We start from the raw sequence: 16,225 nt of genomic DNA on the forward strand, positions 1-16,225 counted from the left end.
CTTTCACCGTTCCACAAATGTTAGCATCGATACAGTCCTCTAGCTCACAGATCTCAGCATCTCCCCAGTTCGACATCTTTCTGGACGCGTTGATATGTTTGTTATTGTACACAGCCCACGCTCATTTTTGGGGGTCGCATATGCAATACCAATAATCAAAACGACACCTTGGTTGCGGAACGAGGGGTGTTCCTTTTACATAGCGTTCCAGAATCATGATTCCACCTTTATCATGGCTCTGTTACTACCTCCAGAAGCCTTACAGAGTGGCGATAAAAGTGGGACCAAATGATCCACCTTTTCATTTACACAGACGTCGTTCCGGAATAAAGGTGAAATATTCTCCTAACAGAAGGGCTGTGTAAAAGGGGCTATTGATTCACCAGTAAAATCCATTAACTTTGATAAATGACAGTGGATGGAGACACTTGCTTTTATGTTCAGGTATTGATATATTTGCTGAAAAAGTCACTTTTTCTTCAGTTTTCTCTGTTTTGATGTAATAACCTTTGAATTTACTCTGAGGTTTTATGAGCATCTACATGATCAGTGAATTAAATATAAAAAAAATTGTGCTGGGCAGCAATTAAATTTTTTAATCACAATTAATCACGTGGATTTCTGCGATTAATTGCAATTAATCACATAGTTATATTTGGGGGGGCCGGCATCAACTGCATGTTTTGCCTTTAAGTGATATTTCAGACCGGAAGTACTCCAGTGATAAAAGTAATTCCACATTGCAGTGCTTCCAAACAACTGTGTCCTTCTCAACCCAACCATCTGAAGACATTTAAAATGAAAATGTCCATGTAAAAGACCGGTACTTTTCTCCATGTTTATGTCCCCACCACTTTATTTCCGCTTGTGAGTGACTGACAGGAGTCTTAAGCCCACTAATAAGTACTAATACTAATAAGCCCAATAATATGTGATGTTCAGTTGTTGAAAGCAAGCAAAGGGGGCCCTCTAGTGGTCAGAATAAGTTGCACTAACGTATGTTTTGTCCTTGCGGTGTTCCCGTAGTCAGTTTGGACATGAAAGGGAACTAAAAGACACGTTTCTTTCAGGCTGTTTGTATGGCCCCAGAAACGTTTGCCTGTGAGTATTTTATGTTCAGTTGTTGTAAGAATGAATAGTATCAAATATCTCTGATGTGAACTTTTGTTGCTGGATAAAAAGACGTTGTAAATCTTAAATTAATCTGTAAATGCTAATCGTTAGCGTGTCTATGGATTTTCCCATTCAAGTTAGCATCGAGCTAGCGGTCTTTTCCCCATTCATTTAAATGTATAATGCCATGTAAATGTACTAAGGCAATGAACAGAACTCAGACATATTTTGTTTGTATGTTGCAGTTTTACAGTGAGTCTATAGTAAAAGATTTGGACAGAAATTTTGGGCTTTTCTTGGGAAACCTGTTGTCTATCTGCCGAGCTAATTGCTACATGAGCCTGCATAAAGAATTAGCAACCCATCTCCGGCTGCTAGCATAAACAAATTAGCTTAAACATGTTAATAACACATTGCAATAAACACATCCAAAATAACGTCATAAACATGTTTTTAACGGCGTGTTTGCTTGTGAAATTATTTAGTAAACAACAGAATGATTGATACATACAGGTGTTACTTCTGCAGGAGTTAAAGTTTGATTCAGCATTACTAGGAAAGTTCGCTCACTCTTCTCTCAGCTACCTGCAGTTCACACAGAGCACCGGCGTGTGGAGCGCCGAAATAAAAGCATAAGTTTCAAAATAAGAGTCCGTATGTATAAATAAACTAGGAATTGCTTGAAAGGCAGAACGGCATTAACGGGAAATAAAAAAAAATTGTCGGCATTATTTAACGAATGCATTAACGCGGTAATAACGTGTTAAGTTGCCCAGCCCTAAAAAAAATACACGATTTGCTCTGAAAAAGCTCAAAATAAAGAGGATAACATTACAATACATGGTGATAAATCACTTAAGAAAGTTTAATATACACTATATTGCCAAAAGTATTCGCTCACCTGCCTTGACTCGCATATGAATGTAAGTGACGTCCCATTCCTAGTCTATGGGGTTCAATATGACGTCGGTCCACCCTTTGCAGCTATAACAGCTTCAACTCTTCTGGGAAGGCTGTCCACAAGGTTTAGGAGTGTGTTTGTGGGAATTTTGGACCATCCCTCCAGAAGTGCAGTTTTGAGGTCACACACTGATGTTGGTCAGAAGGCCTGGCCCTCAGTCTCCGCTCTAATTCATCCCAAAGGTGTTCTATGGGGTTGAGGTCAGGACTCTGTGCAGGCCAGTCCAGTTCATCCACACCAGACTCTGTCATCCATGTCTTTATGGACCTTGCTTTGTGCACTGGTGCACAGTCATGTTGGAAGAGGAAGGGGCCAGCTCCAAACTGTTCCCACAAAGTTGGGAGCATGGAATTGTCCAAAATGTCTTGGTATGCTGAAGCATTCACAGTTCCTTTCACTGGAACTAAGGGGCCAAGCCCAGCTCCTGAAAAACAACCCCACACCATAATCCCCCCTCCACCAAACTTTACACTTGGCACAATGCGGTCCGACAAGTATCGTTCTCCTGGCAACCGCCAAACCCAGACCCGTCCATCAGATTGCCAGATAGAGAAACGCGATTCGTCACTCCAGAGAACGCGCCTCCACTGCTCTAGAGTCCAGTGGTGGCGTGCTTTACACCACTGCATCCAGCACTTTGCATTGCACTTGATGATGTATGGCTTGGATGCAGCTGCTCGGCCATGGAAACCCATTCCATGAAGCTCTCTGCGCACTGTTCTTGAGCTAATCTGAAGGCCACATGAAGTTTGGAGTTCTGTAGCGATTGACTCTGCAGAAAGCTGGCGACCTCTTCGCACTATGCGCCTCAGCATCTGCTGACCCCGCTCCGTCAGTTTACGTGGCCTACCACTTCGTGGCTGAGTTGCTATATTCCCAAACACTTCCACTTTCTTATAATACAGCTGACAGTTGACTGTGGAATATTTAGGAGCGAGGAAATTTCACGACTGGATTTGTTGCACAGGTGGCATCCTATCACAGTTCCACGCTGGAATTCACTGAGCTCCTGAGAGTGACCCATTCTTTCACAAATGTTTGTAAAAGCAGTCTGCATGCCTAGGTGCTTGATTTTATACACCTGTGGCCATGGAAGTGATTGGAACACCTGATTCTGATTATTTGGATGGGTGAGCGAATACTTTTGGCAATATAGTGTATATAAAACAAAAATATCATTTGGGAGCTGCCATGAAAGTACCACTGGGTCTTTAAGGGTTAAGTCGTAGGAGTTACAATGCATCTCCATAGGAACCAGAGTGACATTACGTTATGACCGCAAAATATCATTGTATGCATGTTTTTGTGTTGTTATTTTTTTACTCTTTCTTTGCCAGAATAGTTGTGGTGCTGATTTTAGCCATGCACATTAACAGTGCTGAAGGGTAGTCTAAGGCCTGAGCTTTTTATTCCAATACTGTACATGTCAAGGCCTCATAAGTTGATATCTCCCACTCAAAAACAAAACTTCTCTCAGTTCACTGTGAAGGACTATGTAGCCCCCTGTGCATTGTGGGCATTACTCTGAAACCAACCAGAGTGTTCGGGCATCAAATGAAACTTTCATACACAAACAACACTTCTCTGCTCTCTGAATTTAAATGACTTTGACTGAATCTGCAGTTGCTGATTGAGTTCCTGCAGGGAATCGAAACATTTCTTTAGTTTTATTTGGCTTCATTTTGCATTTAACCATGACCGAACACAACCCAAGTTCGTGCACTTGTATTTTGCAGGGGAGGGCTTATTTTACACCAACTATGTCTTTAAATAGATGTTGTTCAGCACAATTGCTGCAAATTGAAAAAGTTAGTCATGCTATGCTTTGTTTTGAATCTGACACAACACTCCTACCTATCAGGCCTGCAGCTGATGGAATAATAAGCTGTATTGATTTAAGAAAAAAAAAAAGTGAGGGCAGCTTTTGAAGCCTTAGATGTTGGTTATTTTAAATGGAAACCAACACATTTCCATTCAGTCCCAAAATTGACTCCAGTTTTTTTTTAAATAGCCTGCTTTGTTTACCCATAAATTACATTTTAAAATATTTATGAAGTCCTATTTGAGGATTTTAGACTTTCAGTTCCGGGTTAAATTTGGCAGAAATATGTGTATGTGTGTAAAAAGAAGAGAAACCCAGCTATTGATTGTGTGTGGGAGGGTGGACAGTGGGTAGACTACCTACAACAAAAGCCTCTGTAAAATTGTCTTGTCATTTTATCATAACACGGTGAGCACAAAAAGCAGCTGAGGCACGATTATAGGAAATCTTAAAGAGGGGTCGATTTGCTTGAACATCATTAGGCTCCTTGGCAGACCTGTCTGAGTTAACCTGAGCTTAGTAATGACTGTGAAGCAGCTACATCTGTCTCTGCCTTCCCTGTGGCTCTGTGTTAGAGGAGGAGAGAATTAGGCTGGGATTAGGTGTGAGATTGATTAAACTGCTTTTTGGTCCCAAGTAGGAGGTGGTTCCTAATGTAGATAGTGCATTTATAACCCGGGGAGGGTCTGGACACTGACAAACATAGAGGATATCTGCTGGAGAGGTTTGTGGAAGTCTGTAATGCATTGTGTCAGGGTTAGGTTTAGTGACAGAAATGAGAAAATAGAGAGGCTTCTTAAACGTCTCTGTCTCATTTTCTCTTATTGCATTACTCACTTATTCTGATAATTACACCGTGAGGTCTGTAACACAGCCAACTAACTTGTCAGGTAATTTCATGGAGACTGAACATACAGGTGACCTTCATATAATTGGCTTTTCATGAGAATAGACAAAGGACGGAGATCACAAAGAAAAAAAAAAAATAAAGAAAAATGTAAAAATAGTGAAAGCGAGACTCATAAATGTGCGGCAACTGTAACTGCTCAACAGAACCAGGTTTCTGTTGGTAGTACTAGCACTAATGTAGACAATTTACAGGAGTGCATGTTAACCTTCCTCTTGTGTTAGGGTCAGCGCCAACCCATGTTAGGTTTTAAATGCATAAAAGAACCACATAAAATTTGTTTATTGCATCCAGGCTTTTTTGACTTTGTCAGGAACCTCTATTTCAACAAAATAATACAAAACATTTTTTTTTTTTTTTTTTTCACTAAATTATGAAATACTCTGGTTGAAATTATGACTTTTGTGTTGTTAGGGTCAGTTTCAACCCTGTTATAGAAAAATGAGTTTATAAACCAATAATTAGAGTGAAAACTGAAATCATAAGTGCACTGTCAGCCAACACACTGACAGCCAGCTCCTCTCCCAATCATGTGAGCTTTAAGGGATTCTCATTTTGCCTTGTTATCCAGTATATACCTGCACAAAAACAAAACAAGCAAAGACGGGCATGTCCACTCAATTCAATATAGAGTTGGTGACTTGCAGAGTGCACATCAAGGGGTATACTGACAAAAAAAAAAAAAAAAAAAGGTCAAGATGCTCACACCAAAAATATTAAAACCAATATTTTCATGGATAAGGAAACCTAACAAGTTAGCCAAGAGATAAGAAACAAATTGGATGATAGATCATTGTTTTTTGTGTATTTTACAGCTGATTTAAGACATGGGTCAAAACCGACCTGTTAACATAAGAGATGGTAACGGAAAGCAAACACAAGAGGAAGGTTCTGACTGAAGGAAATGATAAGCAGGAAATATAAAATGGATGTTGCTGTGTTACGGTCCCTGCTAACAAACACTGATTACATGTTGCACAATGATGAAATAAATATTGCATGACAAAACGGTATTTATTTCACACACTGAAATTAATTCCTAGAAATTACCTGGCATTGTTTCATATTGAGATAAGGGCGCATGAAGTAAGAAGATTATGGCTCAGTATTTAGATTCAGATTGTTTATTTTGAACAGATCATAATTAAATCAGCAAAACTAAATTTAATTAAGAGGAATATATGACAGTGCTCAAGATAAGACAAGATAAATAAACATGTAATTCTATAGCATTGATAGGAATAGGGGAGAGGTGTAAACTTACACATACTTTTTTCTGATCTTCATTCCAATAACTCACATGACATTGTATTTTTTACCACATTTACAGTTACATTATCAATATGGACATGTTCTTCAACGACAAATAAATAAAAACAAACAAACAAACAAACAAATCATGTTGCCATAACTAACATAACTTTAGTGAGATCTAGTGGTGAATGCAGATTGCCCTCAACTATCACATACAGTGGCCACTAAATATGAAAGGACCTGATTTGTCCATTCTTGGGTTTGGGGGGAGTTTAAGAGGAGATGCAAATGTCACAGAGGTGAAAGTAGGGCTGGGCGGTAAAACGATAATGATCAATCAATCAGTCAAAGTTTATTTATGTAGCTCTTTATAACAACATAGAGAAGACCAAAGTGCTTTACATCTAAAAGTATGATTAAATTCTACGATAGCAGTTAAATCCAAATGCTATAATTATGCATAAAACAATAAGGCACAACACACAGTGATAAAAAACAAACAAAAAAAAAAAAACAGATTTTAAAACTAATAGTGTCTCGGTGCTAAAGGTTAAGAGCCAGTCTACACAGGTGTTTATTACGATATATATAAATCGCGAAATAACTTGTTCTCTGTAGAAATATGAGACACGCTCGATTCAATTTTGACATAATTCATTCGTCTATGTTTTGACAGACATACGAACAGCCAGTCATAATAAAGTAGCACTGCACCGAGCCAATCACGCTAGAGCCAGGTCAAGCTCGGTTGACACACAGCACAGGTGTAAGAGCAGCTGCAACACACACGCTAATGTTTGGGCTACAGTCGGAGGTAATGAGTGTACCCTCTGGAGAAAATATGACCAAGAACTCGAGGGACTGGGTTCCTGAGAAGTAGGGGTTTAACGGTGCACTCGTTTATACCGAACTGTTTCATTCAGGGTCTTCAATACAATATAGAGGTGTACCGAATGAATACATGTAGCCAATGTGAAGAACGCAAACATTCGCCTATCTACACTAACCTTTTTGGAATGAAGATTTTATTTATTTGGAGTTGACCAACAAATGTAATGGTCTGTTTTGTTTGTGTTCTCTTTTAAAACTTGAAAGCTTTTGCCTGCTGGTCAGACTTTTAGTTTAGTTTTAAATATACTGTATGTACCTGTTTTATTTATCTGAAACAGTTGTATAATGTTCATTCATTCATTTTTCATTTATTTGTTTCGAGCAAAAGAAAAAAAACTAAACATTTTTAGGTGTACAAGGAACTAATAACAGAGCAAATACATTAATAACTAAAGGTGATCAAGACAATATAACAATTGCTATATACACGAGTAATAACAAAATAAATTCAATATGTACTGTAAAAAAGGAGTGGAAAGAAGAAAACTTCTTAAACCCCACCCCCATCTCACATTAATACAACATAACACATTACTTTTGGTTCCTTAATGATAAATGATTCATGTTTTTCAGCGCATCTGTCATGTTCAACCTCTGACAGAAAATGAATCTTATTTAAATAAAAAAAAAGCTTCTGATGTCTTCACATCTAAGTTATGAGGAACGGAAAATTTAAGCTTAACAAAAATAGTGGTTTGATTTATATCATGATACATATACATATTGATATCGTCTGATATGAAAAAAAATATTGTGATATTATATTTTTCCACACCGCCCAGCCCTAGGTCAAAGTATGCTCCACACACAGTTTTCTTGAAGTTCTCTTCTATGTTAGGAAATTTATGTCAGCATGTGCAGCTTTTTGTGGCTGAAGTTGAACTTGTATGTCTGGGGGTTTTTTTGGTTGTGAAGACACACAAACAATAATTAGATCTAATAGGTAGATCTAATAATGATCCTGAGGCACTTACTACTTTGTTGACTTTAAGAATCAACTCTTAGTGTTTCGAATGAGTTTGGTATACGTTCAGATTCAGATTCTGTAAAATGTGTGAGGACAATAATACTGGATTCACATACAAAACCTATAAATCATTTGATTTTGAGGCAGAACAGTGCTGATGCATGGAAAATGTAAGATATGACGTTTTGGATTCCCATCTAGTCCAAAGGCTACTACACTGACACCACAGGGTGAAATAAATACAGAAATAGTCATAGCAGGAAGATGACATACTGTTGTACAGTATAAATAGAAGTGCCCCCACTCCATTTTTAACTGCCCCCGCTGTCACTTCATCCTGGCACCGTCCTGTTCACTTCATGGAGAGGACCTGCTGCCTCTGTGGATATAAATGCCTCATTGGAAGGTGACAAAAACACAATGATTTTCACAATACAGAGTATGAATATTCCACCTGAATCTAATCTTATTTTAATGTGTTTACCCCAGTCGTACTCAAGCAATTATGCAGACCCAACGTCTTTTCCTGATCACCTGATCCTTTTGAATTTATTAAGCGAATGCATTAGTTTTCCTACAAGCAAACAAAACACCACAGCCTAAAAAACAAGGAAAGTAACTTTTATATTTCTCTCCCAAGAGATCCCAAAATCTGCATTTCCGTTTTTTAATCTGTTTTTATTTATTTATCAATTTTCAGAGTTGCATTATGGCTTTGCACAGCAATTAATTTCTTCCTGGCCTGCATGGTGTAGTTATAATGCAAAAGGATAATCGCTGTACAGTATCTTACAGTATTCACTAGGACCAGACTGGGATAATAATTCAGGAAGTAAATGTAAGCCCCATTCAAACAGTTTGTCCACAGTTCAGTTTTTGTACTCTGTGACCATCAGGCGACAAAGTGCTGTCAAATATTCATGGTTTCCAAAAGTATAATGGCACCCTGTTACTCTGTGCCAGATGATGTGAACCTAGTTAAATGACAATAATAGAAACGCCTCCTCTGGGAGCTTACTACTGTTGTTAACTTTAAATAGGCTCAACAAAAACCATAGTAAATGTCCCGAAACTCAATAAGCCTCATCCATAAAGATTAAAATGACAAATTTGTCGTCTGTGAATGAAGTATGCATTACACTAATTTGTATAGATTTGTTCAATAAAAACATGAGATGCAAAAGATTAAAAAAAAAAAAAAGTGCTGGTTCATTTGTCACAGTGATCAGTCTGTTCCATCTGTCGCAACTGAATATCAAAGTAGTGCAATAAAGTCTTTTTCAGGCTTATATTTTTTGTTTCAGGATTTTAGGCTGCATCTAATATAAATATTTATTACAGGATAAAATATGTTTGACTTCTGTTTGAGCGGTGCAATCTTAGTGAGCATGACACGGACAGTCCCAGAGGTCACATGTCACATAAAAGCCCCGAGCAGAGCCTGGGATTCACAACCTCTGAATGAACAAATACAGCATATATGAACAAATGCATGTTAACATAAAGACATCATTTCTTCCTTAATGCAGAAGGAGGTTTAGGAGGTGGAGAAGATGATTTTCCTTCCAGGATGTTCAGTGTTGGTGGTGTGTAGTGGTGCATAGACGGCTCAGTTATAAATGCTAATGGCGGTCGAACAGGCTGAGGTCAAGAACGATAGGAGAGAGGAGGCAGCTTATGAATATCAAACTCCTGCACCTGCTTGACCCCCCCTTGAGCTCCATTTTTGGTGACACTCTTGTCGCAGAAGTTTCACCTCTCTTTACACACACACAAACACGGACGCTGCTCGGCCAATCACACAATATTTGATTGGACCAACTTTAGCTTCGATTACAAAACACTCGCCCTGGTGTAATTTATGCTGCACATTCTTATGCAATGTCACAATAAATGTCACAACTTTTATTTATGTCCAGATTTGCATTATGTTTCCTGTGTAAAGTAAAATAGATTCTCAGTGGGTTTCAGGTCTCATGTACCTTGACCTGAACCACTCTTGCACAATCTGAGCCTGATAAACCATAGTATTGTTATCTTTGAACATATCTGTGACGCCAAGAAGAAAAGTAAATACCTGATTATTCAGTATATCCAGGTAGTCAGCTGACCTCATTTTTGGACACATGACGTTGCTGAATTTAGACCTGACCAACTGAAGTAACTCCTCATCATAACACTGTCCCCATATGCTTGTACTGTAGACACTAGGCATGATGGGTAATCACTTCACCTTTTTTCTCACTCTGGAAAAGGGTCAAGCTGTCCACATGTCGACTGTTGAACCTGCTCTGCATTTATTGGCTCTTACTTCCCTTTGTTTTTAATTGTAATGTACAGCTCAGTACTCATACTTACATGACTGACCCCCACCCCCCCACCTCACCCACCCACCCTCAACAGTTTGACAGGATGTAGATGACACCGAATATCACCAGGTTGTGGCAGAGATTTAACTTTGTTTGTTTGTTTATTTATTTAGAATTTGCATTAAAACCAAACAACAAAGGATTATATAAAAGAAAGTCCAACATTCGAAAAGGAGCGGGATGAAGTTTAATTTGTAATCTCCCGCCCCCTTACCCCATCCTTCAACCTACCCTAAATTCCTACGTCAGATCCCATAAGTAACTCAAAAATCCTACACATATCAGACTAAATTCTGACTATGCACAAAACACAAAAGTGCTGTACATATCAAGGATAGACTGTGTCCATTTTGCAACAGCATTTGACATTAAAGTAAACTCTGTCCTTTTCGTAGCAGTAATAGTGCACATAGTATCAAAAACAAAAATAAATTCTGTCCATTTCATAATAATAATACACATATTAAAAAATATAAATAAACTCTGTCCTTTTCATGACACTAATACACATATTAAAAACAAATATAAACTCTATCCTTTTCATGACAATAATACACATATTAAAAAACAAAAATAAACTCTGTCCATTTCATAATAATACACATATTAAAAAACAAAACTGAATTCTGTCTATTTCATAACAATAATACACATATTAAAAAACAAAAAAATAAGCTCTGTCCTTTTCATGACAATAATACACATTAAAAAACAAAACTAAATTCTGTCCATTTCATAACAATAATACACATATTAAAAAACAAAAATAAACTCTGTCCATTTCATAATAATACACATATTAAAAAACAAAACTGAATTCTGTCTATTTCATAACAATAATACACATATTAAAAAACAAAAAATAAGCTCTCTCCTTTTCATGACAATAATACACATATTAAAAAAAATAAATAAAATAAATTCTGTCATTTCATAACAATAATACAATGTTAAAAAACAAAAATAAACTGTCCTTTTCATAACAATGATCCACATATTTAAAAAACTAAACTAAACTGTCCTTTTCATAACAATAATACACATATCAAAAACAAAAGTAAACTGTCCTTTTCATGACAATAATGCACCAAAAAAACTGTCCATTTCTTAGCAGTAATGCTTATCAAAAATAAACTATGTCCAATTCATAACAATACCCATATATTTAAAAAAAACAAAAAAACTATAATCATCTTGTCTTTAAAGTAACATTTAAAGTAACATTTAACATTAGTTTCCAATTTGCACCTATGAAACTTAACTCTCCTGCACTTTCCTGGAATAACTTCCATCACATATAACTAGTTCAGTTTAAGTCTAACACGGCACACTTTTAAGTCAAATTAGAAAGAAACTAAATGGAATCATTTACAGTCATTGCAGTTGCAGTTGAATAAGTTGACACAGTGCAGGATTTACTTTCCCGTCATCAGCCAGTAGACAGACTCTTTCAGGAGCCTCTTTGTTACCACTTTCATTTTAAAGCGTCTTATTAAAAAAGTTTTCTAAAACCATTTTCCCACCATTTTCCCTCATTTCCCAATGAGGACTTCTGGCATCTAATCAGCAGCTATTCTGTTTTTTGTTCACATCTTAATCTCTGTGTTGATTTATTATCTATGCTACCCTTGTTTTCAAGAGGATCTCATTTACAGTAAATTATGTTGATTTTTGTCATAAAATGATGATGAAATTCAAGATGCACTGAAATCAGAGTCATTTTGTGTGGAAGCATGTCAGAATAGAAAATAATGAGTCTCCTTCCATGCTAAGAAGTGCACAAGAGCGTATTTACATCAGTAAATACTGTTTTGTTTTGTTTTTTTGATTAGTGTGTTATCTATGATGATTGACAAGAACTATTATGGTTTCAGATTTACTGTTTTTTTTTATAGAACTGATAGATATTGTAGAGTGATTGGTTATTCGTCTCTATATGTCAGCCCTGTGATGAACTGGCGACTCGTCCAGGGTGTACCCCGCCTTCGCCTATAGATAGCTGGGATAGACTCCAGCACCCCCCCACCCCCACCCCCCCGACTCTAGTGAGGATAAACCGGGTTCAGAAGATGAATGAATGAATGATACTTATTGTTGTATTATTTGTGTTTATATTCTGATGAGTATATTTTATTTGCTAGATGATTTTTCTTTCTGTTTTTGTCTTTTTCTTTGCCTATCTGCTTTTCTGATATTTAATTAAGTAATATTATTTTTGCCACAAGAATTACAGTGATTGCTTTAACAGACTCTTCTCAATTTTCAGTAAACACAGGCTGGTAGCATAGCCATTTCTCAGGCTTTTCCGCTTGGTTTGCAACACAGCTTGACAGCTCAGTAAAAACCTCTGAGCCCTTTGATCATGATATGCTCATTTCTGCATCGCTCCAATCCATGAGGGAGACCTGCCTTAGTTATGACTCGAGTAAGAGAGAGCCGAAAAGGATGTAGGTGCAACTTCTTGGGATATGTCACAGTCTTTCTTGATCTAGTTTATCTTCTCTGTCATCTTTTGTACAGATACAGTGCACACTGTTAAAATAAAGGGAGTTGCGAGAGTCAAGTTGCCAGTTGTCAGAGCGATGGAACAGGATGTTGTTTCATGGGTGCATGGAGGGGTTACACTCTGATATCTAAAACTTTCAGAAGCAGATTTGTGTACAGAAATGACGCTAGAGTAAACATGTCCAGAAATCAGACCTTTAATTCCACGTTAATCCTCTTTTCTGCAGCCCTGTCCATGGCTGACACGGTTGCCCCGTGGAAAAGCCTGCTATGGGTTTGGAACACTGGCTTTGAAGTCCGATGTTTCTATTGGCCTCCAAGAATAGTTATCGCATGGTAGCTCTCCCCGGGCTCTTCATGGGATTAAAAATTCTGTTTGTTTGTGACAGTAACAGTGACAGTACTTCTCGTATTTTTCGAAATTTCTCATGAGTTTCACCTGTTTTGATAAGATGGTCTTTTCTCATGCTGATCTAATCTAAAATCTATACCGTATTAGGATACACTGTTGCCCATAAAGTTGGAATCATTACGTTTTCAGACACATTCCTCTTTTTATTCCTATTTATACACATCAGTAATCACTTTTGACCAGATACGATCACATACTGAGTTCCAGTTATACTTTTCTATCAAGAGTAAATCACAATCATTTCATGAGAAGAAGTAAAAATAATATTAACTTTATGTGCAACAGTGTATAAATAAGTCCTTTCTAAATTTTGTATCTAAAGGTTTTGTTTTGTTTTGTAGTTAAGGTCTGTCAGTCATGTGTATTCTTAAATGAAAGATTACAGAATTAATCATTTTAAAGTTCAGACTTGTTGTCTTCTACTTCCAGTAAATCAGAGATCGTGTACACTGAAAAACATACTAAATATGTATTTCAAAAATGGATATTGATATTGTGTTCTGGGAGATTATAAAATTATCAAAAGAGAACAATTTCATCCTGTTATACAATAGTTCGGCACACTGTTACAAAAGAAATTAATTGTGGCAGTCCAGCAGTGGGACAGAGGGGTTTGGAATGTCCATAAATTACAAATTGTGTTTGTGCTTTAACAATAAAAGTTATTCGTCTGTGGTTAGCTCTTTGCCCATTGTATTCATGGTACCAAAGGTAATCAGCTCAGTTTAGAGACCTACGAAGGAAGTGGGGTGTGTTCAGCAGAGAAAAAAGAGTTTTCAGAGGACTGCAGTGAGAGTTGGGCGACGCATCAGGATGATGAATGATTTAATTTCATGTTTTGTTCTGCCCTTTGAACATTTTATTCTGAAGAGAATCCACTGGCAACTGTAAGTATTTATGTTACCCCCCAAAATAAATTGCAATCAACAATGGGAGGAAAAATCGAACATTGCATCCTATTCTTTATGATTTGCTTCATATAGTACTTAGTCATACTGCTTCTTTAGTTTGCCCCAAGACGCAGACAAGAGAAATGAGAACGGAGAAACCAATATGTTGCTTCACTGATCAGACCAGGTCAAGGGGTTTCTTATTAGCCTAATTCTCTTTTTTTTTGCCCCAAGCAGCCAAAAACTATGCGCAGTTGCCTTGCCATATCACTTCAAATAATAACCATTCACCCCCGCAGTAGCTGTGCGTGCATGCATGCATGTATACAATGTGTATGTGCAGTTTTGTGTTGTGTTCATGTCTGTATTTCCTCTATGTCTCACAAAAACACTGACTAACTCATCCAACCTCTAGATATTCAACAGAGGAAAACCACCCACACACATACACACCCATACGCATCCATTTTAGATGCAGAAAGAGGTCTGGCCCTGGTGATTTTGCCTAACCTCTCTTTTACAATGCGGCATGACTTGGCACACGCTGGGACGCTGCCCCCCCCACCCCACCCCCCACCCCTCATGACTGCTGGGATTGGTGTGCTTATTGTGAGCCCTCTGCTGCACATCACCTTTGATTTGTGTGTGTGGCTGAGGCTTCTTTTAAGTGGTTTCCTGTAAAGTACACACAAACACAAAGATCTCTGGGGACAGCAACACCTGCCTGCAGTTTCATATCCTGTGAGCCTCAGAAAAGAAAGACAGGAGTGCTTGTTGTGCTTTGTCATGCTTTTGATCAGGAGCAAAGACAGGGACCTGCCTTAAAGCCCTTGGAATGGAGCCTGCAAATATAAAGTCAATGTGCAAGTGTTGAAAGTATAGGTGCTTTACCTAGAATTTTGATTATGCCTCGGAAAGACGCAAAGCCTAAAGTGTCCTGCTTCTGTCTCCTTCTCCACTTGTGTCATCTATTTTTCATCCCGTTCATTCTCTGCTCTCTTTTCAGACATTCGAGGATTGCAAACCTTTATGGATCAGGCATCAAGGCTGGGTCTGGATGTTTCCTTGCAGAGAGTGGACCGGAATGTGAGCCGCGTCTTCACCGACCTTTTCAACATGATGCGCACTGAGGAGCTTAACCGGTACCGTGACACTCTACGCAGAGCTGTGTTACTCATGAGCCCAAGGGGTGCACAGGTGTTCATCCATCAGGTAAGCTTTACCGCTAAGACAGCCAGAGTCAAATGAATTCAATTTATTCAGTAAAGAAGCAGGAACAGATTTATGTTACACCCCTCTTTTGATGAGTATATAGTACATTAAAAGCATGACGATTCACTAATTGGATGAAAAAAAATCCCTTGTTTTTATTCAGAGCTTGCCACTTAAGACCATATCACGACCTTTTCCTTGTTAAAAACTGATGAAACAAGATGTAACTGCCTACTGACTCCTGTGAGGAAGTTTTGACAAAACCCTAGATCATAGTGTTTGTTTTGAGTTGGCCGGGAGAGGTGCCAATATTTTAGGTCAGATATTTAGAATTTATCTTTGGATATCAGAAATATGCTTTTACAATAAAACAAGTGCTCAGTCTTCATTGTTCTGCCAGGAAAGGAGTGTGTTTACTGATCAGAAGCACTGTTTATAACCCCAGGCAAAGTTCACACAAGGCAAAGTCAACTGTGCGTAGCCTCAGAGGATTTCTTAACCCACGAGCATGACTTGAAAGCTGATACTTTTTACCACATTTGTTGTTTTTCTAGTTAGTTTTGGTTCTTGCTAATACAAGTGAAAGTAGCGTAAAACCGACAGGACTTGATGTATCCACCTCTCCGCTTAAGCTAAAACTCATTCCTCTTTCATCTTACCTTCTTTAGTTTAAGTATCATCAGTTAATCGGCTACCCTTTCCCAAAAACAGCCCATAATATATTATCTGCCATAGCCACGGATGGCCTAAATACCAGTAAACTAAAAGTAATTGATGTTGGTGTTGTTAAAGAGCACATAGTGGTCTATGCATTAAGCGAAGCCAGAAATCAAAGATCTTTATTTCCATCACTTAAATGGGTTTCAGGGGTTGATAACAAGGCGGTCAAGCTATGTTGTAAAAAGTATGCACCATGGTGCTT

General features: G+C 37.9%; 1 protein-coding gene across 1 annotated transcript in view; it reads left to right on the forward strand.

The window, feature by feature from the left end:
• The window catches only part of grid1a (glutamate receptor, ionotropic, delta 1a), a 374,524-nt gene that overhangs the window by 218,805 nt on the left and 139,494 nt on the right, over window positions 1–16,225 (forward strand). The window contains exon 4 of the mRNA XM_030156621.1: window positions 15,098–15,303. Within this exon, the coding sequence (XP_030012481.1) occupies window positions 15,098–15,303 (206 nt within the window). The remainder of the gene's footprint in view (window positions 1–15,097; window positions 15,304–16,225) is intronic.

This window comes from Sphaeramia orbicularis, chromosome 15 (genome assembly GCF_902148855.1).
Source record: "Sphaeramia orbicularis chromosome 15, fSphaOr1.1, whole genome shotgun sequence".
In the NCBI taxonomy this organism is placed as follows: Eukaryota; Metazoa; Chordata; class Actinopteri; order Kurtiformes; family Apogonidae; genus Sphaeramia; species Sphaeramia orbicularis.